Genomic DNA, 24080 nt, shown 5'->3' with positions numbered 1-24080 from the left:
AATGACAATCTAATAGAAATGGACCAATTTCTAGAAGCACATAGTCTCCCCAAACTGAACTGGGAATAGAGAACTTGAACAGACCAGTAACAACAAAAGAAATTGAAGATGTAATCAAGACTTTCCCAGCAAACAAAAGCTCAGGCCCGGAGGGCTTCACAGGGGAATTTTACCAAACATTCAAAGAAGAACTAATACCCATTCTACTCAAACTATTTCAAAAAATTGAAGAAGAAGGAAGACTTCCAAACTCATTTTATGAGGCCAGCATAATCCAAATTTCAAAACCAGAAAAAGACACTACAAAGAAATAAAACTACAGACCAATATCCCTGATGAACATAGATGCCAAAATCCTGAACAAAATACTAGCAAATGGAATCCAGCAATACATCAAAAAAATTATTCACCATGTCCACGTGGGATTCATCCCAAGAATGCAAGGCTGGTACAATATTCGCAAATTGATGTGATACACCACATAAACAAAATGAAAGATAAAAATCATATGATCATATCAATAGATGCTGAAAAAGCATTCGACAAAATCCAGCACCTATTTCTGAGAAAAACGCTCAGCAATCTGGGAATTGAGGTATCATATCTGGACATAATAAAGGCCATATATGAAAGACGTAAGCCGTCATCATACTAAATGGGCAAAAACTAAAATAATTTCCCTTAAGAACAGAATCAAGACAAGCAGGCCCACTTATGCCACTCTTATTTAACTTAGTATTGGAAGTCTTAGCCACAGCAATCAGACAGACAGAAAATATAAAAGGTATCCAAATTTGAAAGGAGGAAGTGAAACTGTCATTATTTGCAGATGACATGATACTATACATAGAATACCCCAAAAACTCCAGCAAAAATTTACTAGACTTAATAAAAATATTTGGTAACATAGCAGGATACAAAATTAACGTCAGGAAATTGATGGCATTCTTATACACCAACGATAAAGTTACAGAAAGAGAATCTAAAAAAAAAAAAAAATCCCATTTATGATCGCAGCAAAAAAATTAAGATACCTAGGAATAAACTTAAACAAAGAAATAAAGGACTCCTTCACAGAAACCTACAGGTCATTGAAAAAAGAAATAGAGGAAGATATAAAAAAAGTGGAAACACATACCTTGTTTATGGATTGGAAGAATCAACATCATTAAAATGTCCATACTACCCAAAGCAATCTATAGGTTCAGTGCAATCCCCATTGAAATACCAACGACATGCTTCACAGAACTAGAGCAAATAATTCAAAAGTATATATGGAACCAAAAAAGACCCCGAATAGCCACAGCAATCTTGAAAAAGAAGAACAAAATTGGAGGCATTACATTACCAGATTTCAGGTTATACTACAAAGCCACTGTAATCAAAATAGCCGGGTACTGGCACAAGAACAGGCAGATAGATCAATGGAACAGGACAGAGAATCTAGAAATGAACCCAAGGCAATATGCTCAATTAATATTTGACAAAGGTCACAGGAGCATACAGTGGAGTAAAGGCAGCCACTTTAATAAATGGTGTTGGGAAAATTGGACAGCTATATGCACAAAAAAAAAGAAAGAAAGAAAGAAAGAAACTACACCATCAACTTATACCCTACACAAGAATAAACTCAAAATGGATAAAATATTTAAATGTGACTCATGAATACATAAAAATCCTAGAAGAAAATGTAGGCGACAGAATTTCAGACATCATGCGCAGTAGAATTTTCACTGATACATCACCTAAGGCTACAGAAACACAAAAGAAAATGAACACATGGGACTACATCAAACTCAAAAGTTTCTGCACAGCAAAAGAAAAAACCACCAAAAAGGAAAGGCAACACACTCTATTTGAGAGCATAATTGCCAATGATACATCAGATAAAGGGTTAATTTCCAGTATATATAGAGTGCTCTTACAGCTCAACAAAGGAAGACAAAGAACCCAATTAGAAAATGGGCAGAGGAACTAAGTAGACTCCTCTCTAAACAGGACATACAAATGGCTAAGAGACATATGAAGAAATGCTCAACATCACTTATCAATTGAGAGATGAAAATTAAAACAACAATGAGGTATCACTCCACATCTGTCAAAATGGCCGCCATCAACAAATCATCAAACATCAAGTGTTGGCGAAGGTGTGGAGAAAAGGGGACTCTAGTATACTGCTGGTGGGAACGTAGACTGGTGCAGCCAGTATGGAAAACAATGTGGTGTAACCTCAAAATATTGAAAATTGAACTTCCATTTGACCCAGTGATCCCACTTCTAGGAATATACCCTAAGAAACCTGAAACACCAATCAGAAAGAATATATGTACCCCCATGTTTGTAGCAGCACTATTTACAATAGCTAAGATCTGGAAACAGCCCAAATGTTCATCAGTGGACTAATGGATAAAAAATCTGTGGTACATATACACAGTGGAGTATTGTGCAGCTATAAGAAAGAAAGATCTTGTATCCTTTGAGACTACATGGAGGGACCTGGAAAGTGTTATCCTAAGTGAAACAAGCCCCAAAGAGAAAGACATGTAGCCTATGATCTCACTTATATATGGAATATAATGAACATAACAGCCTGAGTAATGGGGTAGTCCCAGAGACATGGAAGTGGGGTACAGATGACAATCCCGAAAAGAGAGGGTGGGGGGGATAGATATACCACAGAACTTATTTGCATGTATGCATGAACAATGGACTTGGACAACAAAGCTGGGGAAAGGATGGAGAGGGAGGGGGAGGGTTGTATCGGTCTGGGGAAAAAGAACAACATCTGTAACAAAAATAAATAAATTAAATAAATTAATAATCATAATACTAATAAAAAGAAATAAGTGTAAAAAACAAAACAAAACAAAAAAAACAATAATCTGTGAAATCAATTGTTAGCAGCAGTTAGCCAGATTGCCTTTCTGCTGTGGGCTGCTTATAGGCTCAAAAACTGGTATTTGATAGAAGTATTCACTAATGTTGAATGAATTTACTTCTATAATTATCCAGATGGAATGGTGCCAGTAACTGACATGGTTTTTAGTTAAGTGATGTTTATAGGACAGAAAAACAAAATCATAATGCTTGGTAGAAATAAAGAGGGCAGCACTTTTCTTGGGAAGCTGGTGTTGTTTGAATGAGGAAGAAATAAGAAAAATTCCTTCCTGACTCTGGCACCTTCCGCAAAATGGGAGAAGGGTGAAGAGGTGCCAGCTGAATAGAATTAACCTATGGATTCCTAGCTGGATTTTCCCAGCATAGAACTGCCGAGGGGAGGGCCACTCCAAGATAGCTCATCTCTCTGGTCCTCCAAGACATGTCATTACCCTGGCTTCTTAGGAGTTCAGAATGTGGCAACTGATCCTCAAGCTTCATATTAAGGTTAAATAATGACAGAACAGAGGAAGCTACATCTGGGTCATCCTGTCAAGTCCAAGGGGTTGTTTTCCAGGGAAATTGTTTAATCACCATCAGAACTGGAGGAGCCCAGATGCAAGTGATCTGATTCAAGTGATAGGTATCTCTTGATGCTGCCCATTTTTAATTCACTTACTTTCTTTTATCCTTCACTTAGTGCTAAAAGTTCATGTTGGCCAATTTTTATAATCACTCTGAATTAGAGTTAAAAAAAATGTTGCTAAAAACTCAGGTTGTCACCAAAAATCTGGCAGCCTATATATTCCACCCCTTAGCCTACCTTTGTTAGACCAAGTACAGCAGTCAAGACTGGAATGAGAAACTCTTGTATTTTATTTAACATTTCTCTGGGACAAGACCCCCAAATGTTTTTTTTTAAAGAGTCTGAACAATTTAAGTGTCATACAAAGACAGGGAAACTTACTCTCTAGTGTAGGGAGGTTTGTGAGCTGGGGCTGGTGAAATGCAAGGGGGGAGCAGGAAGACAGTAGTGGCCTCCTCCAGGCGTTGCTTCTTCTCAGGAATTTTCTCTACAACTTCTGTTGCCTTTAACAGGAAAAAATACACAGTTTAAAATACATGGCATATGCAGACTTTTAAAAACAATGAGCAAGGTAGACAGTTTGTTTCTATTTTAACTGCTAGATTAGATAGAAGCGTTAAATTTGCACCTTTGATCAGACAGAAAAGCAATTAGGTTTGCTTAGCCTACTCCTACCCAAAAGTTGGAAATATTTATATTGATTTTTTAGAGAGAGGAAAGAAGGGAGAGAGAGAGAGGGAGAGGAAGGCAGAGAGGGAGGGAAGGTGCAGAGAGATAGAGGAGAGAGAGAGAGAGAGAGAGAGAGAGAGAGAGAGAGAGAGAGAGAGAGACATTAATTGGTTTCTTCCTTCCACAACCCAATTGGGAATCAAACCCGCAACCTGTGTATGTGCCCTGACTGAGAATTGAACCCACCACCTTCTAGCGTATGGGACGATGCTCCAAACAAGTCATAACAGCCAGGGCTAAAAGTTGAATTTTGAGATAGTTGAACTGTGATGTGAACCTCTGATTAAAGATTCGGTAGCATAGGAATCTCATACCAAAAGTAACGAGAATCTATACTTTTCAGATACTTCTGCCATTAACAAATGAGTAATTTAAAAACTAACATTGCAAATCTAATATGGCATAAGTGATGTCAAAGCAGCATGGGAATTGTGAGTAACATACAAAGGTCACTTATGCAATCAACAACATGCAAGAAAATTAACCATATGCAAGGCACACCTTTAATGCTAAATGAAATCTTAAATCATTTGTGCAGCATACTTTTCAGAAGTATGGTTTGGCCAAAGGTAGGGGTGTTCCCTAATGAAGAATCTAAGCCATTTCTGATCATTCTTAAATCTCTTCTGAGAAGAGACAGAAGAAATGGGGAAAGAATAAGAACCCTCCTCTCTAGACACCGTGGCAGGCATTAAAAATACTACCCAAATCACCATAAGATGATGTTACACTAAAAATCTACCATAATGTCTAGAGCTATAACAGTGAATGCATTACATACAAACTCACTTCCCCAGATGAATTTGAAGTAAAAAAGGCCATTGTGCATCTTACCTTCTGATTATAATTTGTAACCCTGGAATTCAACCCTAGCCTTATGAAGAGATTTTCACAAGTCAAACCAACCACACATGTAGGGGACACAGGTCAGGGCAGAACATATGTCTAGAAGGAGCCAGAATAATCAAAGTGTAACTGGATCATGCTGATGCTGATGTTTGTTAAGAAAAACAAGCCAGGTCCAGAGGATACCTTTTGACCTTAGGGACACTTGGATTGACTGCTGCTAGGGTGGAGGACTGTAAAATAATAGCCCAAGTCCATGAAAGCAAGAGCTGCTTAAGGAGCTGACCCAGAGACTGACAACCTGGGGAAGGAGACTCTCTTCTATTCTTTTCTACATGTCATAATCCCTCTTATAATATATTGGATACTCTTTACATTGGCTGCCAAACCTTGATCATTTCTAATACTTCTTCCCTGTTCATGTCAAATACTGCATTTCCCATAGAGAGCATCATTGCCTTCACCAAAGACAGCACTCTACTGCCATTGGTGTCCTAAAAACAAGACTCAAGATCAAGTTAGCCAAAGAAAAACCACTGCTCATGATCACTTGGCAGACAGCATTAAAAAGCTTACCTTGTGCTTCCTCTTGCCCTTAGGGGCAGGTTTTTCCACAGCTACAGAAGTAATCTGACGCTTAGGTTTTAAGGAATTTTCTTTCTGGTCTACCTTTGTTGATGCTGCTTGGAATGAATTGTAGCCAGGTACCCTAGATAGTAAGTCAAGGTCAATCTTCACCCAGAGATTTCTTGGATTCTCCTGCTCTTGTAGAGAGGATAGAAGCTCAGTTTGCATAACAGGGATGGGTAAAAAAGGTGGCTCCTCATTCTTGCTGCTGTTGGTGATTAAGGTGCCGAGGGTCAGGCCAACACCACAGGTTTCCTTGGATTTGGCAAAATTGCCCCTAGGAGCAGTGCAAGGAGGCAGGACTTTGATCTGCAGGGTTTCTTCCTGATCTGTGTTAGAATCAAATGTAGACGAATCTGTTTCAATGAATTCCTGGGACTTTGGCACAATTTTGCCAGGCCCTCTATAATTCTTCTTCTCGGCAGCCAATGGGGTGTTAGGGCTTGGTTCTTTCCTAGGGACTGGTTTGTGGGCATTGGCTTTGTTGCTGCCTCTTGGTGGGTCAGGAAGCTCCACACTTCCTTTTTCTTTGGGAATGCTGCTGGTAATATTTGGTTTGGGCCAGGTAAACTCGTTGATGCTGGTGTTCTTCTCAACTTTTTTGGGCTGTTTTTTCCCAATTGTCCTTTGAGAAGCTGTTTCTATAGTTTCTGACAACTTATGCTTCAAAGCCTTTGTTTCTAGAGATTTCTGGGTGGGCCATGGACGTGCTTTCTCCCTGATGAGACTAGGGAGAGGCCTCTCTTTGTGTTCAACCAGTATCTGGATGGGAGTTGTCTTCACTTTGACCTGGACTTCCATTGGTTGGATGATTGGAGGAGGCACAGAAATTGTCTCCATGGGTGTCTCATTTTGACCACAAATAAATGATTTTTTCTGGGATGTCACTTTGTTAAGCCACTTATCCAACTGCCACTTGTTGGTTGAGGGCGGCTCAGGCTACAGATTGAGAAACAGCAGCGAGAATGAATTTCACATCTGGGAAAGATTCAGGAGGACTCTTAGTACAATCACTGGTGGTAAAAGCTTTGGATGTTCAGTGACCATTTATGCATTTACAACCACACACACACAGAAATCACATTAATCAAATTATCTAGAGAACCAAATCAACCCTGATCTACTCATTTACACTAATTTCCACTATTCTTCTGAAAATATTCTCCACTCTGACCAAGAATAAAATAATTATTCACAGAGAGTTTTTTTCAGAGAGTGTATAGGGAGGCTTGGAAGGAAAACCTGTTTCCAAAATATTTTTATAATACTCATTATTTAATCTATTACCAGGTGGCAGAGGTACAGATGTAATGATCTCTGGTTCTAAAGAGAAATGTAAGCATGTCTCAAGTGTAATTCAAAAGAAAAGTCTTTATATCTGCCAAAATGCCAGTGCCTCCTATATGATGCTATAATTCACTGCAAAAATAATTTTGTATTTTTACTGAAGGATAAAAATATTTGACTTCTGAAAAACCATGGCACTTTCCTTGGTGTATGGGGACATGCATGCCAACATTGGTGTCCACCGTTAAGCCATGGAAATGGCGCATACAATTCAGATGTTTGATTCCTAAATCTGAATTCTGCCCATTGAACTAAAAGAGCCTCATTTTTTTAGAACTGCTCTTCTTCTGAAAGACATCAGCTGAGGTTTATAAAACCAGTCATTAGAGGGTAACATCATTAAAAACACTTGAGTAGCTGTGATTCCAACCTGCACAGGGCAATGACAGTTAAAGGTCCAGGAAATTATATTAGCTGTGTGTTGGTAGCATAGCTCTGACATTAAGGGAACCAACTCTGGTAACACACAGATCCAGGTTTCAGTCCTGACTCTACCATTGCCTATCTGTGAGATCTTGGGAAAGTTCTTTCTTAACATGCCAGGACCTTATTCTCTCATCTGTAAAATGGGGATAATAATAGCAAGGACCTCATAGGGTTGTAATGAGGAAGAAACGAGAAGATGCAAGTCAAGAGCTTCTCAAAATACTGGCCCATTGTCCAAGTTTGAAAAGCATTAGCTATTATCAATAGTAATACTATTATTGCTGCACTTATATCATTATTTTTTTCTGATTATTGAAAAACAAGTATGTAAAGAGATATGGAGAGATCTGCTTGCTGTACACAGTTTAGGCTTGGGGGAACTGAGGAGCTATCTTGGACTCAGAGAGGATGGGAGGGAAAGGGCACATTATTTCATTTCAAAATTATAATTTTAGTATTTTATGGGCCTGTGTTTGTTTTCATGAATTATTATCAAACACACTCAAAGGATGCACTCAGAATTAAAAAGCAAATGAACAAACAAACAACAACAAAAAAGTGACTTTTCAACCATCACACTTCTTGTGTCTTTTTTGTTGTTGTTGTTGTTCAGATAGAGTGGGAGGGAGAGAGAAGAAGAGAGACAGAGAGAGAGAAACATCAACATGAAAGGGACACATCCAGTGGTTGTCACTCACAGAACCCAACCAGCGCTGGGGACAAACCGTAACCGAGGTACATGCACTTAGCGGGAACCAAACCCAGGTCTCTCTGGACTGCAGGCCGACGCTCTAACCGCTGAGCCAAAGGGGTCAGGGTGTTTCTTGTGTGTTATTTGTCAAGTGATGATTCATTGCATCAACCCAGAGTAAAGCATGGTGTCCCCAGGGCCAGAAATGTGTCTTGACTGGTTTTAACAGTTCTCTAAAGAAAGAAGTTGCTAGCCCAGTTATTACTGTTTCAGTTAACATGTGAGGCAGCTTGAAGGTTCAGAGTAACTGAGTCATACAGCAAGAAGTCTACCTGTTAGAGATTGTGTGAATATATAGTATGTTTTAGAGAAAAAATGCTATAAAATACCTGAATACTTTTCTGAAGTATTTATTGTGCTTAAATAATTACTGTGCTGAAAGTGTGTGTACATGTCTGGGTGTTTTGAGTCCTGCCTCAGTGACAGGCAAATCATGGTTGTAGCACTGGTCATTTCACCCACCTCTGGAGAGATCGCATGAGGCACATCATTGGATTCGCTGTCAGTGGTGCTGCTTTCAGTGTCTGAGTCTGACTCTGAGCTGCTCTCTGAGTCACTGGAGCTGCTGGACCCGCCACTGGCTTGCACCGCAGGTAGGGGCTGAGGCTTTGCCAAGAGTGGGCTGAAAGAAAAATGACATCATTCATTGCCTTCTTCAGTCTCAAACCACCTGAAAGAGCCCAGTTCAGCATAAGGACCTATGCTCTGTGAGATGCTGGCAAAGTGGAGCATTTCATCCCATTTTACAGATGGGAAACATGAGTCTCAGTGAGGGGACCATGGTCAAAGGTTTCAACTAGGTTACCAACTAGGTCTGTGTGTGACCAAGTTCCTTGGGTTCCACCACACTGCCTTCTCTCCCAAGAAAATCTTGCATCCCTCACTCCACAAGAAAATTTTAAGCCAAGATTGAATGGAGATACAAATGCTTACTGGTCCCATTTTTTTCCAGCTAAGATAATTTTCATTTTCTGTTGCCATCTTTTTCAGAAACTCATAGGTTTGTCAAGGGGCTCTGATCTTAGCTATACACACAGTATAGTCTTCCTACCAAGAAGGGGTGAGTTCAATCCTCATTTTAATCGGAGGAACTTGAGGTCCAGAGAGGGGAAGGGGCTTGTCTCTGCCTCATACTTAGTTCAAGAAGTGATACTATAATCATATTCTCACAGTTCCCTCAAAGGGCAGAGGCTTTGTAAAGCATATTTACTGCTGGGTGCCCAGTACCCAGCACCCAGCCACCCCGCACCCAGCGCCACAGAGGATGTACTTCTTAACCTCCTCCACCATAATTTTTTGTAAACCCTTTGTAAAACTCTGATCAGGAGGTATGATCATAAAGGACCAACCATCTCTAATGATTGATTTAAAATTTGTAAAGTTGACCAAGCAAAACATTTGAAAACCGATACCATTTTCCACTCTGCATTTATTGACAATTAGTATTCTTCTTTAGTAATCATTTGCTCTCTGTGTTCTATAACAAATCCACCTCAGCTGCCTCTTGGCATGCTGGGGCATGTCATCACCTTTCTGTCCTTTTTCTCACCATCTCTTTGGATTGAGTTTTGTTCTGCTTTTGCTCAGAAATGGGGATCTAAATTTGGGGGAGGGTTCTCATCTCCCTCTGTCTCACCAGCCCAATCCCCTTTTTGTTAAATATAGTGAGAAGTGGGCTGGGGCCTAGAGGACATTCACTGATGTACAGAGGCTGCCTCACAGATCTTTCTGGCTGGCCATCAGAATCTTAGAGCCTCTTCCACTTTCAGCTCCTTCCTAGCTCTTTCCTGCTCAGCTCAGTCAGGAAAGTCGAGGCCTGATCCTGGAGGGTACCTGGTCATGTGGCTCCACCCTCAACTTAAAAAACAAAACAAAAAACAAACAAGAACCCCTTTGCTCAACACTCTATAAGCATAAGACATTGTTTCTTGCCTGCCCTCACCCCCCACCCCCACGGGAGCCTTTTCTTCTTAAAAATGACAGTTCTTGCCTACTGTACTGGATCCATACTCAGCTGTTTCTTGGAAAGAAACAGGATCTCTTTTAAGCCAGCATGGGCTCTTCATCAGACACTATCAATGCAGATAGACTTTTCATTACATGTGCCTCATGTCTCTAAAGACTCTCTTTTTAATCTCCCAGGTAGGTATTTTCTTTCTTATAGCAAAATCATGTTTTAAATGCTATCTGCTAGGTAAATGCTATCTGAAAGTACACACCTCTGTCAAATACACCAAGAGAGTACAGGAAGCAGAACAAATAGGGGACTATATCTCTTGAATAAAATATCTGTGTATGTGTGTCTGTGTCTCTGTGTGTCCAACAATTTCAAATACAGAACATATTATCAGCAACACTGAGAGTGCTGGATGATGGATTGAGAGATAAGATCTAACTCATACTTACATTTTTATTTTCAAGTTAAAAGGCTGTTTTCTAGTTTTCTTTCATATTAATGCATTAATTTCTGGCTTCTCAAAGGACTCTGGTCATCCTAATATCATCAACCTAAAGTAGAGTCTAGGTTTACTTTGGAATGTTTCTGGATAGAGTTTCCATTTACTGAATTACTTTTGAAAGATTTCTGTAAGAAACAAAATAATCTCAAGGATAATTCCCATAAAACTGACTGAGATGATATACACAAAGTATAGATGTTTTATTTACCAGAATGAACTTATTCCTTAGCTAAATAAAAATAAAAGCTTTACTAGCTTTAGTAAAAATGTGTATGCATCTGTCTGTATACAGGAGCTCCTTATCTAAGGCCATTTGGAGGGCATATTAATTCTGATATTAATATTGTTTTTAATTTTTAAATAATATGATTGCTATACCATATGTATAATACCCCAGTGGGATCTGGGGAAGCATCCCTTAATAAAACTCATTAATGTTGCTATAGTAGCAGTCACAGAAAGAGGACTAAATAAAGAATGTAAATAAATATCTGCATATCAGTTGAGGTCAGGTCTTGTCATGAAATGAGTTTGTTTCAGTTACTGAAAATAATGTTTCTTGGAGATTGTTGAATTTTAGAATTGTGATTAAAGGGTTATAAGTTTGGACAGAAGCCATATATTAATAATTGACCATAATTAAAAGGCCCTTCAATATGATACCATAAGATAGAGAGTCTGGAAGCCATATGTTGAAACTGGGATTACTTTGCCTGAAGAAGACTCTGGAGCTGGTAAGAGACTGGTTCATATGATGATAGTCTTCAAAAAAAAAACATGAAGATCTGTCTTATGGGAAAGGGCATCAGTTTATTCTGAGGGCCTTCCAAGGTAAAACTAAGGGCAATGATTGAGAGATTTAGTTAGGAAGATTTCCCTTCAACATCACCAAGTCCTTCTAAAATTTTACAGCTAGCCATTTAGCTTCACACTGTTAGGTCATGGGATAGCTGGAAATAAAGAATGATTCCTAATGTAGATCCAAAGTGGAATTGGGTCATCATTGGTGTTTTCCAACTCAAAGATAACAGTCATTATGAAACTAAAGTGTATAGAAAATTTGGGGAAAGACTGTATATGGACCTTAGAGAAAATGTGTGAGGTGACATTGGCATGATCTGCTCCTTAAGACAGGTTTGAAATGACCTGCTAATGGCAACACTTTACCAGTCACAATGCTCATGTATGGTTAAAAGCTACATGGAAGAGGGGTACAGACTGACAATCCCCAGGAGAGGGGGTGGTGGGGAAGAGATAAAGCACAGAACTTATATGCATGTGTGAATGAACAATGGACATGGACAACAAAGCTGGGGACAGGGCAGGGAGGGAGGGGAAGGGGGAAATCAGTGGGTGAAAAAGAAGAAACATCTGTAACAAAAATAAATAAATTAATTAAAAAATTTAAGTAAAATAAAAAGAGCTACATTTCTGGCTCAGCTGGTATGGCTTAGTGGTTGAGCCCATGGGCCAGGAGGTTGCTGGTTTGATTTTCGGTCAGGGCACATGCCCAGGTTGGGGGCCAAATCCCCAGTGGGGACATGCAGGAGGTGGCCAACCGATATTCTCTATCATCGATGTTTCCACCTCTCTCTCCCTCTCCCTTCCTCTCTTTCTAATATCAATTAATTTTTTTTTAAAGCTACATTTTGTGTAGGGATATTTTATGAATCATATTTTTTACTAATTCAGATTAACAGCCTCTAGAAAGCCAAACATCTGCATCAGTGCTATTTGACTCTAATCCTAATTTAACTGAAAACTCCTTGCTCAATAAATAAACAGGGACTATAAATTGACCATTCTACTAAATCAAGCTGGGTGGGCATCAAAAAGGAAAGGTTCTGAATGGGTAATGACTTTGTAGCAGCAAAAGGATATGGGAAGGATTTGAGAAGCAAGTTCACAGGGTATTAATCTTGGCAACATATTGCACAAGGCTCAAAATTTTCCAAAGACATGTAGCCCAAGATGGTCAATGGGAAAGTTCTGTATTAAACCCTTGTCTTTCATTGAGACTTGTACACATTTCATCAACATGGCTTCCAGTTTTATAGGGATTAAATGTCTCTATATCAGACAATTTAAAATGTTCCACATATGATTTACTCATTAAGTTATAATGAATCACCTCTCTTACCTCTCTTCCTCATTTTCCTCTCTGAAACCAGGGTTCCTGAACCAGAACAATATATTTCCCTTACTACACAAAGCCACAGGAGGCAGGCACTCTGAACCCTAAACCTATTCCAGCTAGGGGATTGAAGGAATCATTTTCATCTGAGTCAGTAGTTTTGAAATATACCCCATCCACCCCCAAAATCCATTTAGCCCAATTGTCCAATAGAAAGTATACACATAATACAGATAAAAGCAGAGTTGCTCTAGTGGAAACAAGGGATGGGACGGAAAGAAAGGGAAAGGTGTCCCCAGCAGTTTGTCTTCCTCCCTGCGATGGCCCTTGAGCACAATTTGAAAGTAAAATACCTCTTATTCTAATATTATTACAAGCAACTCAAAATCAAATATGCTGTCTCTTAAGGCACTGATGCTATTGATAAGCAGATAATTTATCATGGCATGGCTTCAGGAGATAATCTTTGTCCAATGTGTATATGCTGGGCATTTGTCATTTTGTCTGATCCTGGTGTTTGAAATGGAGTCTTCTCAGTTTATTTGCAAAGACTCATAAAGAGATGCACATCTATCCATTCATATTCTTTTTCATAGGTAAGTTACCACACATGGAATTGTTTAAAGCCCTGACTGACTGAAGAGATCTGTGGTTGGCAAAATAATGACTCTTTCAAAGATGTCCATGTCCTAATTCCTGAAAACTGTAAATATAGTACCTCAAGCAGCAAAAGGAATTTTGCATATATGAATAAATAGAGGATCTTGAGATGAGGAGATTGTCCTAGATAATCTGGGTGGCCCAATGTCATCACAGGGTCGTTGGGAGCTAGAGCTTCCCCTAAAGTAGGCACCAGTAGATTATTGCCTCTGTAATGGGCAGTGAAAAGGTTATATCTTTCAGAGAAGCTGCAAGTTGACCATTTGGAGCTTTAATGATAAATGCAAATGAGTAGCTCCTCACATTTTCCAATCACCAGCATTTACTGCCTATTTCTTCTAATTTACCTGATACCTACTTCCTTTCTGTGGTAATAATGCTGAGTGATTTCAGCCATGATTTTTCATAACTACATTTGACTCAAATCGATCATGGTTTGGTTACCTTTTTTGTTGACTGACCAGACCCAGGACCTTATTTATTTTCCTGCATGTGCCCTTTCTTCCATTTCCAGTCTACTTCACATATCTAAAAGTAGGTTCCCAGCCAGTGTGGATCAGTGGTTGAGCATCAACCCATGCACCAAGAGATCACTGGTTTGATTTCCTGGTCAGAGTACATGCCCAGGTTGTGGGCCCAATCCCCAGTGGGGGTCATGCAGGAGGCAGCCAATCGATGTTCTCTCTCATCGATGTTTTTATCTCTCTGTCCCTCTCCCTCTAAAATCAATAAAGAAAAAAAATTAATAATAAAAATAGCTATATTTCCCTTACTGGTTTTAAAAAGGTATTTTTAGTATAGTGAAAAGAGCATGGGGTTAAAGTCAGATCATCGCATTTTGAGTGTTGCCTGGGATACTGTATAATTGTTTGACCTTAAGCTGAGTACTAAACAGGAGTTTCAGTTTCCTCATCTATAAAATAGAGCTAGTATATCACATAGGCTTATAAGAGGACTGAGTGAGGGATTTTAGGTAAGATAACTTTATTAACTAGTGCTTCTCAAACTTCAGTATTCATGCAAATCACCTGGAGATTGTATTAATATGCAGATTCTAATTATGCATCCCAAGTTCTGCATTTCTAACACATTTCCAGGTGATGCAGATACTCCTTATTGGTGGACCACACTGAGAATAGCAAGGGTAAAACCTACATGGGCTATTCAGATATAAGCTTCTGGGGAAAAAATAAGTTAGTACATTTTAAACTAAAGGCTAAAGGCACAGTTTTGAGATCAACAAAGCATTTTATTTTTCCATAATTATTCTGCCCTCCTTTAGCAAGAGAAAGTTAACTGACTCATGTTATAATTAATTTAACTTGGTCAAGTGTAAGCTTTCTTTAGGCAATTATTCTGGAGGAGGTTTTAATCAGATTTCTTCTTACAACTTACAACTTTACTCAGGCTACCTGCCTGCACCAGGGGTCAACCACATACATAATTCTTTCCTCTGAATGTGTGCTATGTATGGATCACTGTAAGGGTAAAAGGTGGCTTACCACTGTTTTAGCAGAGGACTGAGGCAGCATTAGGCTGCATAAATGACCATGTCTGAGACCCAGATCATATTTCATAATGAAAGTACTAGTCTTAGGTATGATGTATGGAGCATGCACTGTGTGCCCAGAACCAGGTTCAGCACTTTCCCTGATTTTATCTTTTAATCCTCACAACAGTCCTGTGAGTTAGACACTCTTACTACTTTCTTTTTACAGCTGAGAATACTGAGACTTAGTACCAAATAATATCAAGTTGAAAAACAGTTTTAACAATGCTATGGGACAAACTTCAATGTACAGTTTCAAGGAAATGAAAGGGGAAAAAAGAAAACAAAACAACATGGTGTCTGGATTCAACCTCACCTCAGTATGAGGTGAGATGGCACTGTAGAGGATGCAGGTATGTTCCCAATAAGGCTAGTCAATACTGGGTAATGGGCCATTGTATCTTGAGAGCAATACAATTTGCATTTGGGAGAATAAACTGATAATTTAGATTTTTCTGGAAATAATTAAAAGCCACACTGACTTTTCTGCTATTAGTCAGAGCTGTTTCAATCAAAAAGCTAACCAGGTAGAAAAAAATCATAAACCGTATTTTCATTTTATGAACATTTTTTTTAAAAAGGGGAGCAAGAGAGAAAATGAAGGCAAAGATGTGGACCTGAATCCTGATTCTCCTGAGCCCTCATCTCCACCAAAGCAGAGAATGAATGATTGGCAGCTCACATTCATAAGGAACTCAGAGAGGGCCACAGGTCAGAAGTCTAATACAAGGTCAAAGCCTTCCAATAAAGAATTACAAGAGTCAAAAATCCTAGGTGGACACTCAGCCAGAGTGGCTCAATGGATTCCTGGTCAGGGCACATTCCGAGGTTGCAGGCTCGATTCCAAGAAGGGGGTGTGCAGGAGGCAGTCAATGGATATTTCCCTCTCACATGGATGTTTCTATCTCTCTCTCCCTTCCTTTCTCTCTAAAAAAAAAAATAAATAAATCAATAAAAACATATTTTAATAAATTATAGGTGGAGTAGGGTGTGTACTTCATCTGGGTGACTTAAACCTGAAAGCTGCTTCCATACAGGAGTCTCCCCACTGTGTCTACCGAGTGAGGCTGGAAACAGATGTGGCCCAACTCCCTATCAGGAGAGCCTGAGCAGTTCACAGGCTGAATTCCCTGGAACAGTATGAAACAGGATGGAAATAGGCTCAGAAGGGCTTCCCATAAACTTCTGCATTTTCCCTTGCTTGATGTCTTCTTTCTGTTGCTCATCATGCTTAGAGTTACCCCTCAATTTGAGAAGGGGGTATCCACCTTCCAATCTCTCCTTAGACTACTTTATTTTTCTGCAAAGGCTCTCCATGGTAAGTCTCTTATCAGTATTGCCTGTTCTTAATACATGTCTGATTTGTTATCTGAAGTGTCACAGACACTTAAGAGATAGAGGCTTAACATACCACACACATCTTCTCTAAAACACCTAGTGCACTTAAAACAACCAGAGTGAAGCTATAAAAAGTTTTATCTGTAGATCTCCGGGAGAACAGTCCCTGGGCATGTCCACTGTCTACTGTCTATGTCCCAATGGTGTATCCCTACAGAATATTATCTCAATTGGATCAACAACGCCAAAAAAACTTTTTTTTTTTTTTTTTTTACATTTTATTATTATTTTTTTTAAATGAATTTTTATTTATTTTTTTGTTACAGATATTTTACCTTTTTACCCCATTGGCACCCCCCACCCTACCCCCCCTCCACCCTGTCCCCGGCTTAGTTGTCCATGTCCATTGGTCATGCATACATGCATATAAGTTCTGTGGTTTATCCCTTTCCACACCCCCACCCCCCATCCCCTCTTCTGAGGGATGTCAGTCTGTGCCCTACTTCCATGTGTCTGGGTCTACTGTATTCCTCAGACTGTTATGTTCATTATATTCCGTATATAAGTGAGATCATGTGGTATTTGTCTTTTTCTGCTTGGCTTCTTTCACTTAGGATAATACTTTCCAGGTCCCTCCATGTCGTCTCAAAGGATAAGAGATCTTTCTTTCTTACCGCTGCATAGTACTCCATTGTGTATATGTACCACAGCTTTTTTATCCATTCGTCTACTGGTGGACACTTGGGCTGTTTCCAGATCTTAGCTATTGTAAATAGTGTTGCTATGAACATGGGGGTACATATATTCTTCCTGATTGGTGTTTCAGGCTTCTTAGGGTATATTCCCAGCAGTGGGATCACTGGGTCAAATGGAAGTTCAATTTTTAATTTTTTGAGGTAGCACCATATTGTTTTCCATAGCGGCTGCACCAGTCTGCATTCCCACCAGCAGTGTATTAGAGTCCCCTTTTCTCTACACCCTCGCCAACACTTGTTGTTTGATGATTTGTTGATGGCGGCCATTCTGACAGGTGTGAGGTGATACCTCATTGTTGTTTTAATTTGCATCTCTCTGATGATTAGTGATGTTGAGCATTTCTTCATATGTCTCTTGGCCATTTGTATGTCCTGTTTGGAGAGGTGTCTATTCAGCTCCTCTGCCCATTTTTTAATTGGGTTCTTCACCTTCCTTTTGTGGAGTTGTATGAGCACTCTATATATATTGGAAATTAACCCCTTATCTGATACATCATTGGCAATGATGTTCTCCCATACAGTGGGTTGCCTTTCCATTTTGATGATTGTTTCTTTTGCTGTGCAGAAGCTTTTTAGTTTGATGTAATCCCATGTGTTCATTTTCTCCTTTATTTCTGTTGCCTTAGGTGATGTATCAGTGAAAATTCTGCTCCGTATGATGTCCGAAAATTTTGTTGCCTACATTTTCTTCTAGAATTTTCATGGAGTCACGGGTCACATTTAAGTCTTTTATTCATTTTGAGTTTATTTTTGTGTATGGTGTAAGTTGATGGTCTAGTTTCATTTTTTTGCATGTAGCTGTCCAATTTTCCCAACACCGTTTATTAAAGAGGCTGTCTTTACTCCACTGTATGCTCTTGCCACCTTTGTCAAATATTAATTGAGCGTATTGCCTTGGGTCCATTTCTGGGTTTTCAGTTCTGTTCCACTGGTCTATATGCCTGTTCTTGTGCCAGTACCAGGCTGTTTTGGTTACAGTCGCTTTGTAGTATAACCTGGTATCTGGTATTGTGATCCCACCTACTTTGTTCTTCTTTTTCAAGATTGCTGTGGCTATTCGGGGTCTTTTTTGGTTCCATATGAACTTTTGAAGTATTTGTTCTAGTTCTATGAAATATGTCGTTGGTATTTTGATGGGGATTGCATTGAATCTATAGATTGCTTTGGGTAGTATGGACATTTTAATTATGTTAATTCTTCCAATCCATGAACAGGGTATGTGCTTCCACTTTTTTATATCTTCCTCTATTTCTTTTTTCAATGACCTGTAGTTTTCTGCAAATAGGTCCTTTACTTTTTTGGTGAACTTTATTCCTAGGTATAGTAATTTTTTTTTGTGCAATGGTAAATGGGATTGTTTTTTCAGTTTCTCTTTCTGTGAGTTCATCATTGATGTACAAGAATGCCATAGATTTCTTGACGTTAATTTTGTATCCTGCTACTTTGCCAAATTCATTTATTAAGTCTAATAGATTTTTGATGGAGTCTTTAGGGTTTTCAATGTACAATATGTCATCTGCAAATAATGACAGTTTCACTTCCTCCTTTCCAATTTGGATCCCTTTTATTTTTTCTCCATGTCTGATTGCTGTGGCTAAGACTTCCAGTACAATGTTAAATAAGAGTGGTGAAAGTGGACATCCCTGTCTTGTTCCTGTTCTTAATGGAAATTTTTTTAGTTTCTGACCATTGAGTATGATGTTGGCTGTAGGTCTTTCATATATGGCCTTTATTATGTCGAGATATGATCCCTCTATTCCTACATTGCTGAGCGTTTTTATCAGAAATGGATGCTGGGTTTTGTCTAATGCTTTTTCAGCATCTATTGATATGATCATGTGGTTTTTATTCTTCATTTTGTTGATGTGGTGTATCACGTTTATTGATTTGCGAATATTGTACCAGCCTTGCATCCCTGGAATGAATCCCACTTGGTCATGGTGAATAATTTTTTGATGTACTTCTGGATCCGATTTGCTAATATTTTGTTCAGGATTTTGGTGTCTATGTTCATCAGGGATATTGGCCTGTAGTTTTCTTTCTTCGTAGTGTCTTTTTCTGGTTTTGGAATTAGAAATATGCTGGCCTCATAGAACGGGTTTGGAAGTCTTCCTTCTTCTTGAATTTTTTGAAATAGTTTGAGGAGAATGGGTGTTAGTTCTTTTTTGAATGTTCGGTAAAACTCCCCTGTGAAACCATCTGGGCCTGGGCTTTTGTTGCTGGGAGAGTCTTGATTATGTCTTCAATTTCCTTGGTTGTTATTGGTCTGTTCAAGTTTTCTATCTCTTCCGGAAATAGTTTTGGGAGACTGTGTGTTTCTAGAAATTTGTCCATTTCGCTTAGATTTTCGAATTTGTTGCCATATAGTTGTTCATAGTAGTTGTTGAAGATCTTTTGTATTTCCGTGGTGTTGGTTGTTACTTCTTCTCTTTCATTTCTGATTTTGTGTATTTGGGTTCTCTCTCTTTGTTTCTTGGTGAGTCTTGCTAAGGGTCTGTCAATCTTGTTTATCTTTTCGAAAAACCAGCTCTTTGATTCATTGACCCTTTGAATTGTTTTTTTGGTCTCTATGTCATTTATTTCTGCTCTGATCTTTACTATTTCCTTCCTTCTACTTGCTCTGGGGTTTTCTTTTTGTTTGCTTTCTAATTCTTTAAGTTGTGAGGTTAGACAGTCAATTAGAAATTTTTCTTGTTTTTTGAGGTAGGCCTGTAGTGCTATGAACTTCCCTCTCATAACTGCTTTCGCTGCATCCCATAGATTTTGTGTTGTTGTGTGTTCATTTTCATTGGTTTCCAGGAAGTTTTTAATTTCTTCCTTGATCTCGTCGGTGACCCATTCATTGTTTAATAACATGCTATTTAACCTCCATGTGTTGAAATGTCTTTGCATGTTCTTGTTGCAATTGATTTCTAGTTTCATGCCATTGTGATCTGAGAAGATTCTTGATATGATTTCAATCGTCTTGAACTTGTAGAGATTTAATTTGTGTCCTATCATGTGGTCTATCTTTGAGAATGTCCCATGTGCACTTGAGAAGAATGTGTATTCTGTAGTTTTGGGGTGTAATTCTCTGTAGATATCTATTAAATCCATTTGGTCTAGTGCTTCATTTAGAGTCTCTGTTTCCTTGCTAATTTTTTCCTAGAGGATCTATCCAGTGCTGTCAAAGGGGTGTTGAAGTCCCCTGCTATGATTGTACTGTTGTCGATTTCTCCTTTGAAGTCCTCCAGAGGATTTTTAATATATTTTGGTGCTCCTATATTGGGTGCATATATGTTTATCAAGGTTATATCTTCCTCTTGGATAGATCCTTTCAATATTATGTAGTGGCCTTCTTTGTCTCTAGTTATGGTCTTCATTTTGAAATCTATTTTATCAGATATGAGAATTGCTACCCCAGATTTTTTTTGCTTTCCATTTGCTTGGAAAATATTTTTCCATCCCTTCACTTTCAACCTATGTGAGTCTTTTGTTGAGAGGTGGGTCTCTTGTAAACAACATATAGATGAGTCATCCTTTCTTATCCAATCAGCTACTCTGTGTCTCTTTATGGGAGCATTCAATCCATTAACGTTTAAGGTGATTATTCATATGTACTTATTTATTGCCATTTTTGTTTAGTGTGGTTCTATTTTTCTTCCCATTTCTACTGCTAATTACAGCAGTCCTTTTAACATGTCTTGCAGTGCTTGTTTGGTGCTAATGTATTCCCTTAGCCTTTTTTTGTCTGGGAAGCTCTTTATTTGACCTTCTAATTTGAATGATAGCCTTGCTGGGTAGAGTAGTCTTGGATTCAGATTCTTGTTTTCATGACCTTGATTACTTCATGCCATTCCCTTCTGGCCTGTAGTGTTTCTTGTGAGAAGTCAGCTGAGAGCCTTATGGGGTTTCTTTTGTAGGTAACCTGTTGCTTATCTCTTGCTGCTTTTAGGATTCTCTCTTTGTCTTTAATTTGTGGCATTTTAATTACTGTGTGTCTTGGCGTGGGCCTGTTTGGGTTCTTCTTACTTGGGACTCTCTGTGCTTCTTGAACTTGAATGCCATCTTCCTTCACCAAATTAGGGAAGTTTTCTCTCACTATTTTTTTGAATATATTCTCTATCCCTTGCTCATTTTCTTCTTCTTCGGGGACTCCCATGATGCGAATATTATTATGTTTCCAGTTGTCCCACAGCTCTCTTAAGCTGTCTTCCTGTTTTTTAATAGTTCTTTCCTTTTGTTTTTCTGATTGGTTGATTTTTTCTACCCTGTCTTCTAATTCACTGATCCGCTCCTCAGCTTCCCCTACTCTGCTTTTTAAACCTTTCAATGTGTTTTTCATTTCGGATATGTCATGTTTTATCTCTTCTTGTTGGTTTTTAATTTCCAATTGGCTTATTTTCAGTGTCTCTATGTCCTTACTCATGCTGTTCAGTTTCCTCAAGATCATGGTTCTGAATTCTAGCTCTGTTAACATGCCTAATTGCTCTGCATTGATCTCATCTTCGGTGGAGGTGTCTTGCTCTTTCATTTGGCTTCTGTTTCTGTGTTTCACCATTTTGGCTATCACTGTGGGCTTTGGAGCCTGTCAAGTTCTCCCTGTGGGTGTTGGTGTTCTGCTGTTTGTGGCTCCCTCTCCTGTGTTTAGATGAGCGAGGGAGGACCCACGTTGAACACCACTGTCAAGTCTTACTTTCCTGGTTAAAGTTGCCAGCCCAGGAAATGTACTGTTATCCTCTAGCTTTTTGCCTGGAGGCTAGCAGTCTAGGTTAATTGATGCATTTTGGGTTGTCAGTTGATTGAAAAACTCCCTCTGGTGCTCAGCCAAGGAGCTTTCACGAGGGTGGGGCAGCTGCTGGTTGTTAGTGAGCCTCAATTAGCACTTCAATGGCCCACAGGGTGGGTTTGGATCTCCGAGGGAGGGGCTGCTGCCTCTCCTCAGAGCCCTGGGAAGGAGCAATACGGCTACGTCCTGAGTGGCTGCACTCAGCCAAAGCTCTGAGCGCCCTCCAAACCCTGAGTGTCCCGACACAGTTCCAGTCCAGTCCGCCCTCCCTCCGCCGGAGCCCAAGGTAAGTGGCTGTGGCTGTTTCAGCCTCTGTCCCGGCTCTGCGCTGTGGGGCCGCCTGGGAGTGTAACTCGAGGGCGCCTCTCCCAGCTGAGGCTGCTGCAGAGCTCCCGACCGTGGGCTCCCAGCCCCGTCTCGTGCCTTCGCAAGCCTACCGGGATCGAGTCGGTGTCCCTCGTTGTATGGTCCTCGCAAGCTGCTTTTCTGTTGTTTTTTTCCCGTCGATTTGTCTGTGTTATAGTTGTAATTCCTATTTGGTTCTGGGAGAAGGTCTGTGTAGCTCCGTTCACACCGCCGCCATTTTTCGGTTTCCCAAAAAACTTTTTAAGTGAGGAGCACTTGATAATGTTTTAGCATTTTCACTCTTATGACCCCATTTGATTGCTACAATAACACTGGTGATGGTGAGGTGGGAGTGGGGTTAGATGAAACAGGTAACTACCCCACTTCACACATAAAGGTCCAGGACCTTTTAGGCAACTCATGTGGCTGGATTCTGAAGTGTGTGTGTGTGTGTGTGTCTGTGTGTTGTGGGAGGGGGGGTCCAACAGGGTACTTTGATTGTATCTTTTGTATTTTTTTATCTAATTAATTTATTTATTTTGTTACAGATATTTATCCTTTTCCCCCCACTGACTCCCCCTCCCTGTCTCTTCCCGCCCTGTCCCCAGCTTTCTTGTCCATGTCCATTGTCCATGCACACATGCATATAAGTTCTGTGGTTTATCTCTCCCCCCACCCCCTCTTCTGGGGATTGTCAGTCTGTACCTCACTTCCATATCTCTGGGACTACCCCATTCTCAGACTGTTATGTTCATTATATTCCACAGATAAGTGAGATCATATAATACTTGCCTTTTTCTGTTTGGATTGTTTCACTTAGGATAATACTTCCCATGTCCCTCCAAGTCGTTTCAAAGGAAAAGAGATCTTTCTTTCTTGCAGCTACATAATACTCCATTGTAAATATGTAGCACCACTTTTTTATCCATTTGTCTACTGATGGACATTTGGGCTGTTTCCAGATCTTAGCTATTGTAAATAGTGCTGCTACAAACATGGGAGTACATATATTCTTTCTGATTGCTGTTTCAGGCTTCTTAGGGTATATTCCTAGAAGTGGGATCTCTGGGTCAAATGGAAGATTAATTTTTAACTTTTTGAGGTTACACCATATTGTTTTCCATAGTGGATGCAGCAGTCTGCATTCCCACCAGCAGTGTACTAGAGTCACCTTTTCTGCACACCCTCTCCAACTCTTATTGTTTGATGATTTGTTGATGGAGGCCATTCTGACAGGTGTAAGGTGATACCTCATTGTTGTTTTAATTTACATCTCTCTGATGATTAGTGATGTTGAGCATTTCTTTGTATGTCTCTTAACCATTTGTATGTCCTGTTTGGAGAGGTGTCTATTTAGTTCCTCTGCCCATTTTTTAATTGGGTTCTTTGTCTTCCTTTTGTTAAGTTGTATAAACACTCTATATATATATTGCAAATTTACCCCTTATCTCATATATCATTGGCAATTATGCTCTCCCATACAGTGTGTTGCCTTTCCATTTTGATGATTGTATCTTTTGCTGTGCAGAAATTTTTGAGTTTGATGCAGTCCCATGTGTTCATTTTCTCCTTTGTTTCTGTTGCCTCAGGTGATATATCAGTGAAAATCCTGCTGCTTATGAAGTCTGAAATTTTGTTGCCTACATTGTTTTCTAGGATTTTTAAGGATTCATGAGTCACATTTAAGTCTTTTATGTATTTTGAGTTTATTTTTGTGCATGGTGTACGTTGATGGTCTAGTTTCTTTCTTTCTTTCTTTCTTTCTTTCTTTCTTTTTTTTTTTTTAATGTAGCTGTCCAATTTCCCAACACCATTTATTAAAGAGGCTGTCTTTACTCCACTTTATTTTCTTGCCACCTTTGTCAAATATTAATTTAATATAT

At 39.3% G+C, this 24080-nt stretch overlaps 1 protein-coding gene across 1 annotated transcript in view; it reads right to left on the bottom strand.

Moving 5' to 3' along the window:
* Positions 1-24080, bottom strand: part of AFF2 (AF4/FMR2 family member 2) — a 575765-nt gene that overhangs the window by 46303 nt on the left and 505382 nt on the right. The window contains exons 10-12 of the mRNA XM_036270092.1: positions 8652-8811; positions 5615-6604; positions 3845-3966 (exon numbers count right to left, since the gene is read on the bottom strand). Coding sequence (XP_036125985.1) covers positions 3845-3966; positions 5615-6604; positions 8652-8811 — 1272 coding nt within the window. The remainder of the gene's footprint in view (positions 1-3844; positions 3967-5614; positions 6605-8651; positions 8812-24080) is intronic.

This window comes from Molossus molossus, unplaced genomic scaffold, assembly GCF_014108415.1.
Source record: "Molossus molossus isolate mMolMol1 unplaced genomic scaffold, mMolMol1.p scaffold_m16_p_2, whole genome shotgun sequence".
Lineage (NCBI taxonomy): Eukaryota > Metazoa > Chordata > Mammalia > Chiroptera > Molossidae > Molossus > Molossus molossus.
Note: the sequence above shows the minus strand (reverse complement) of the source record. Positions and strands in the feature narration are given on the sequence as shown.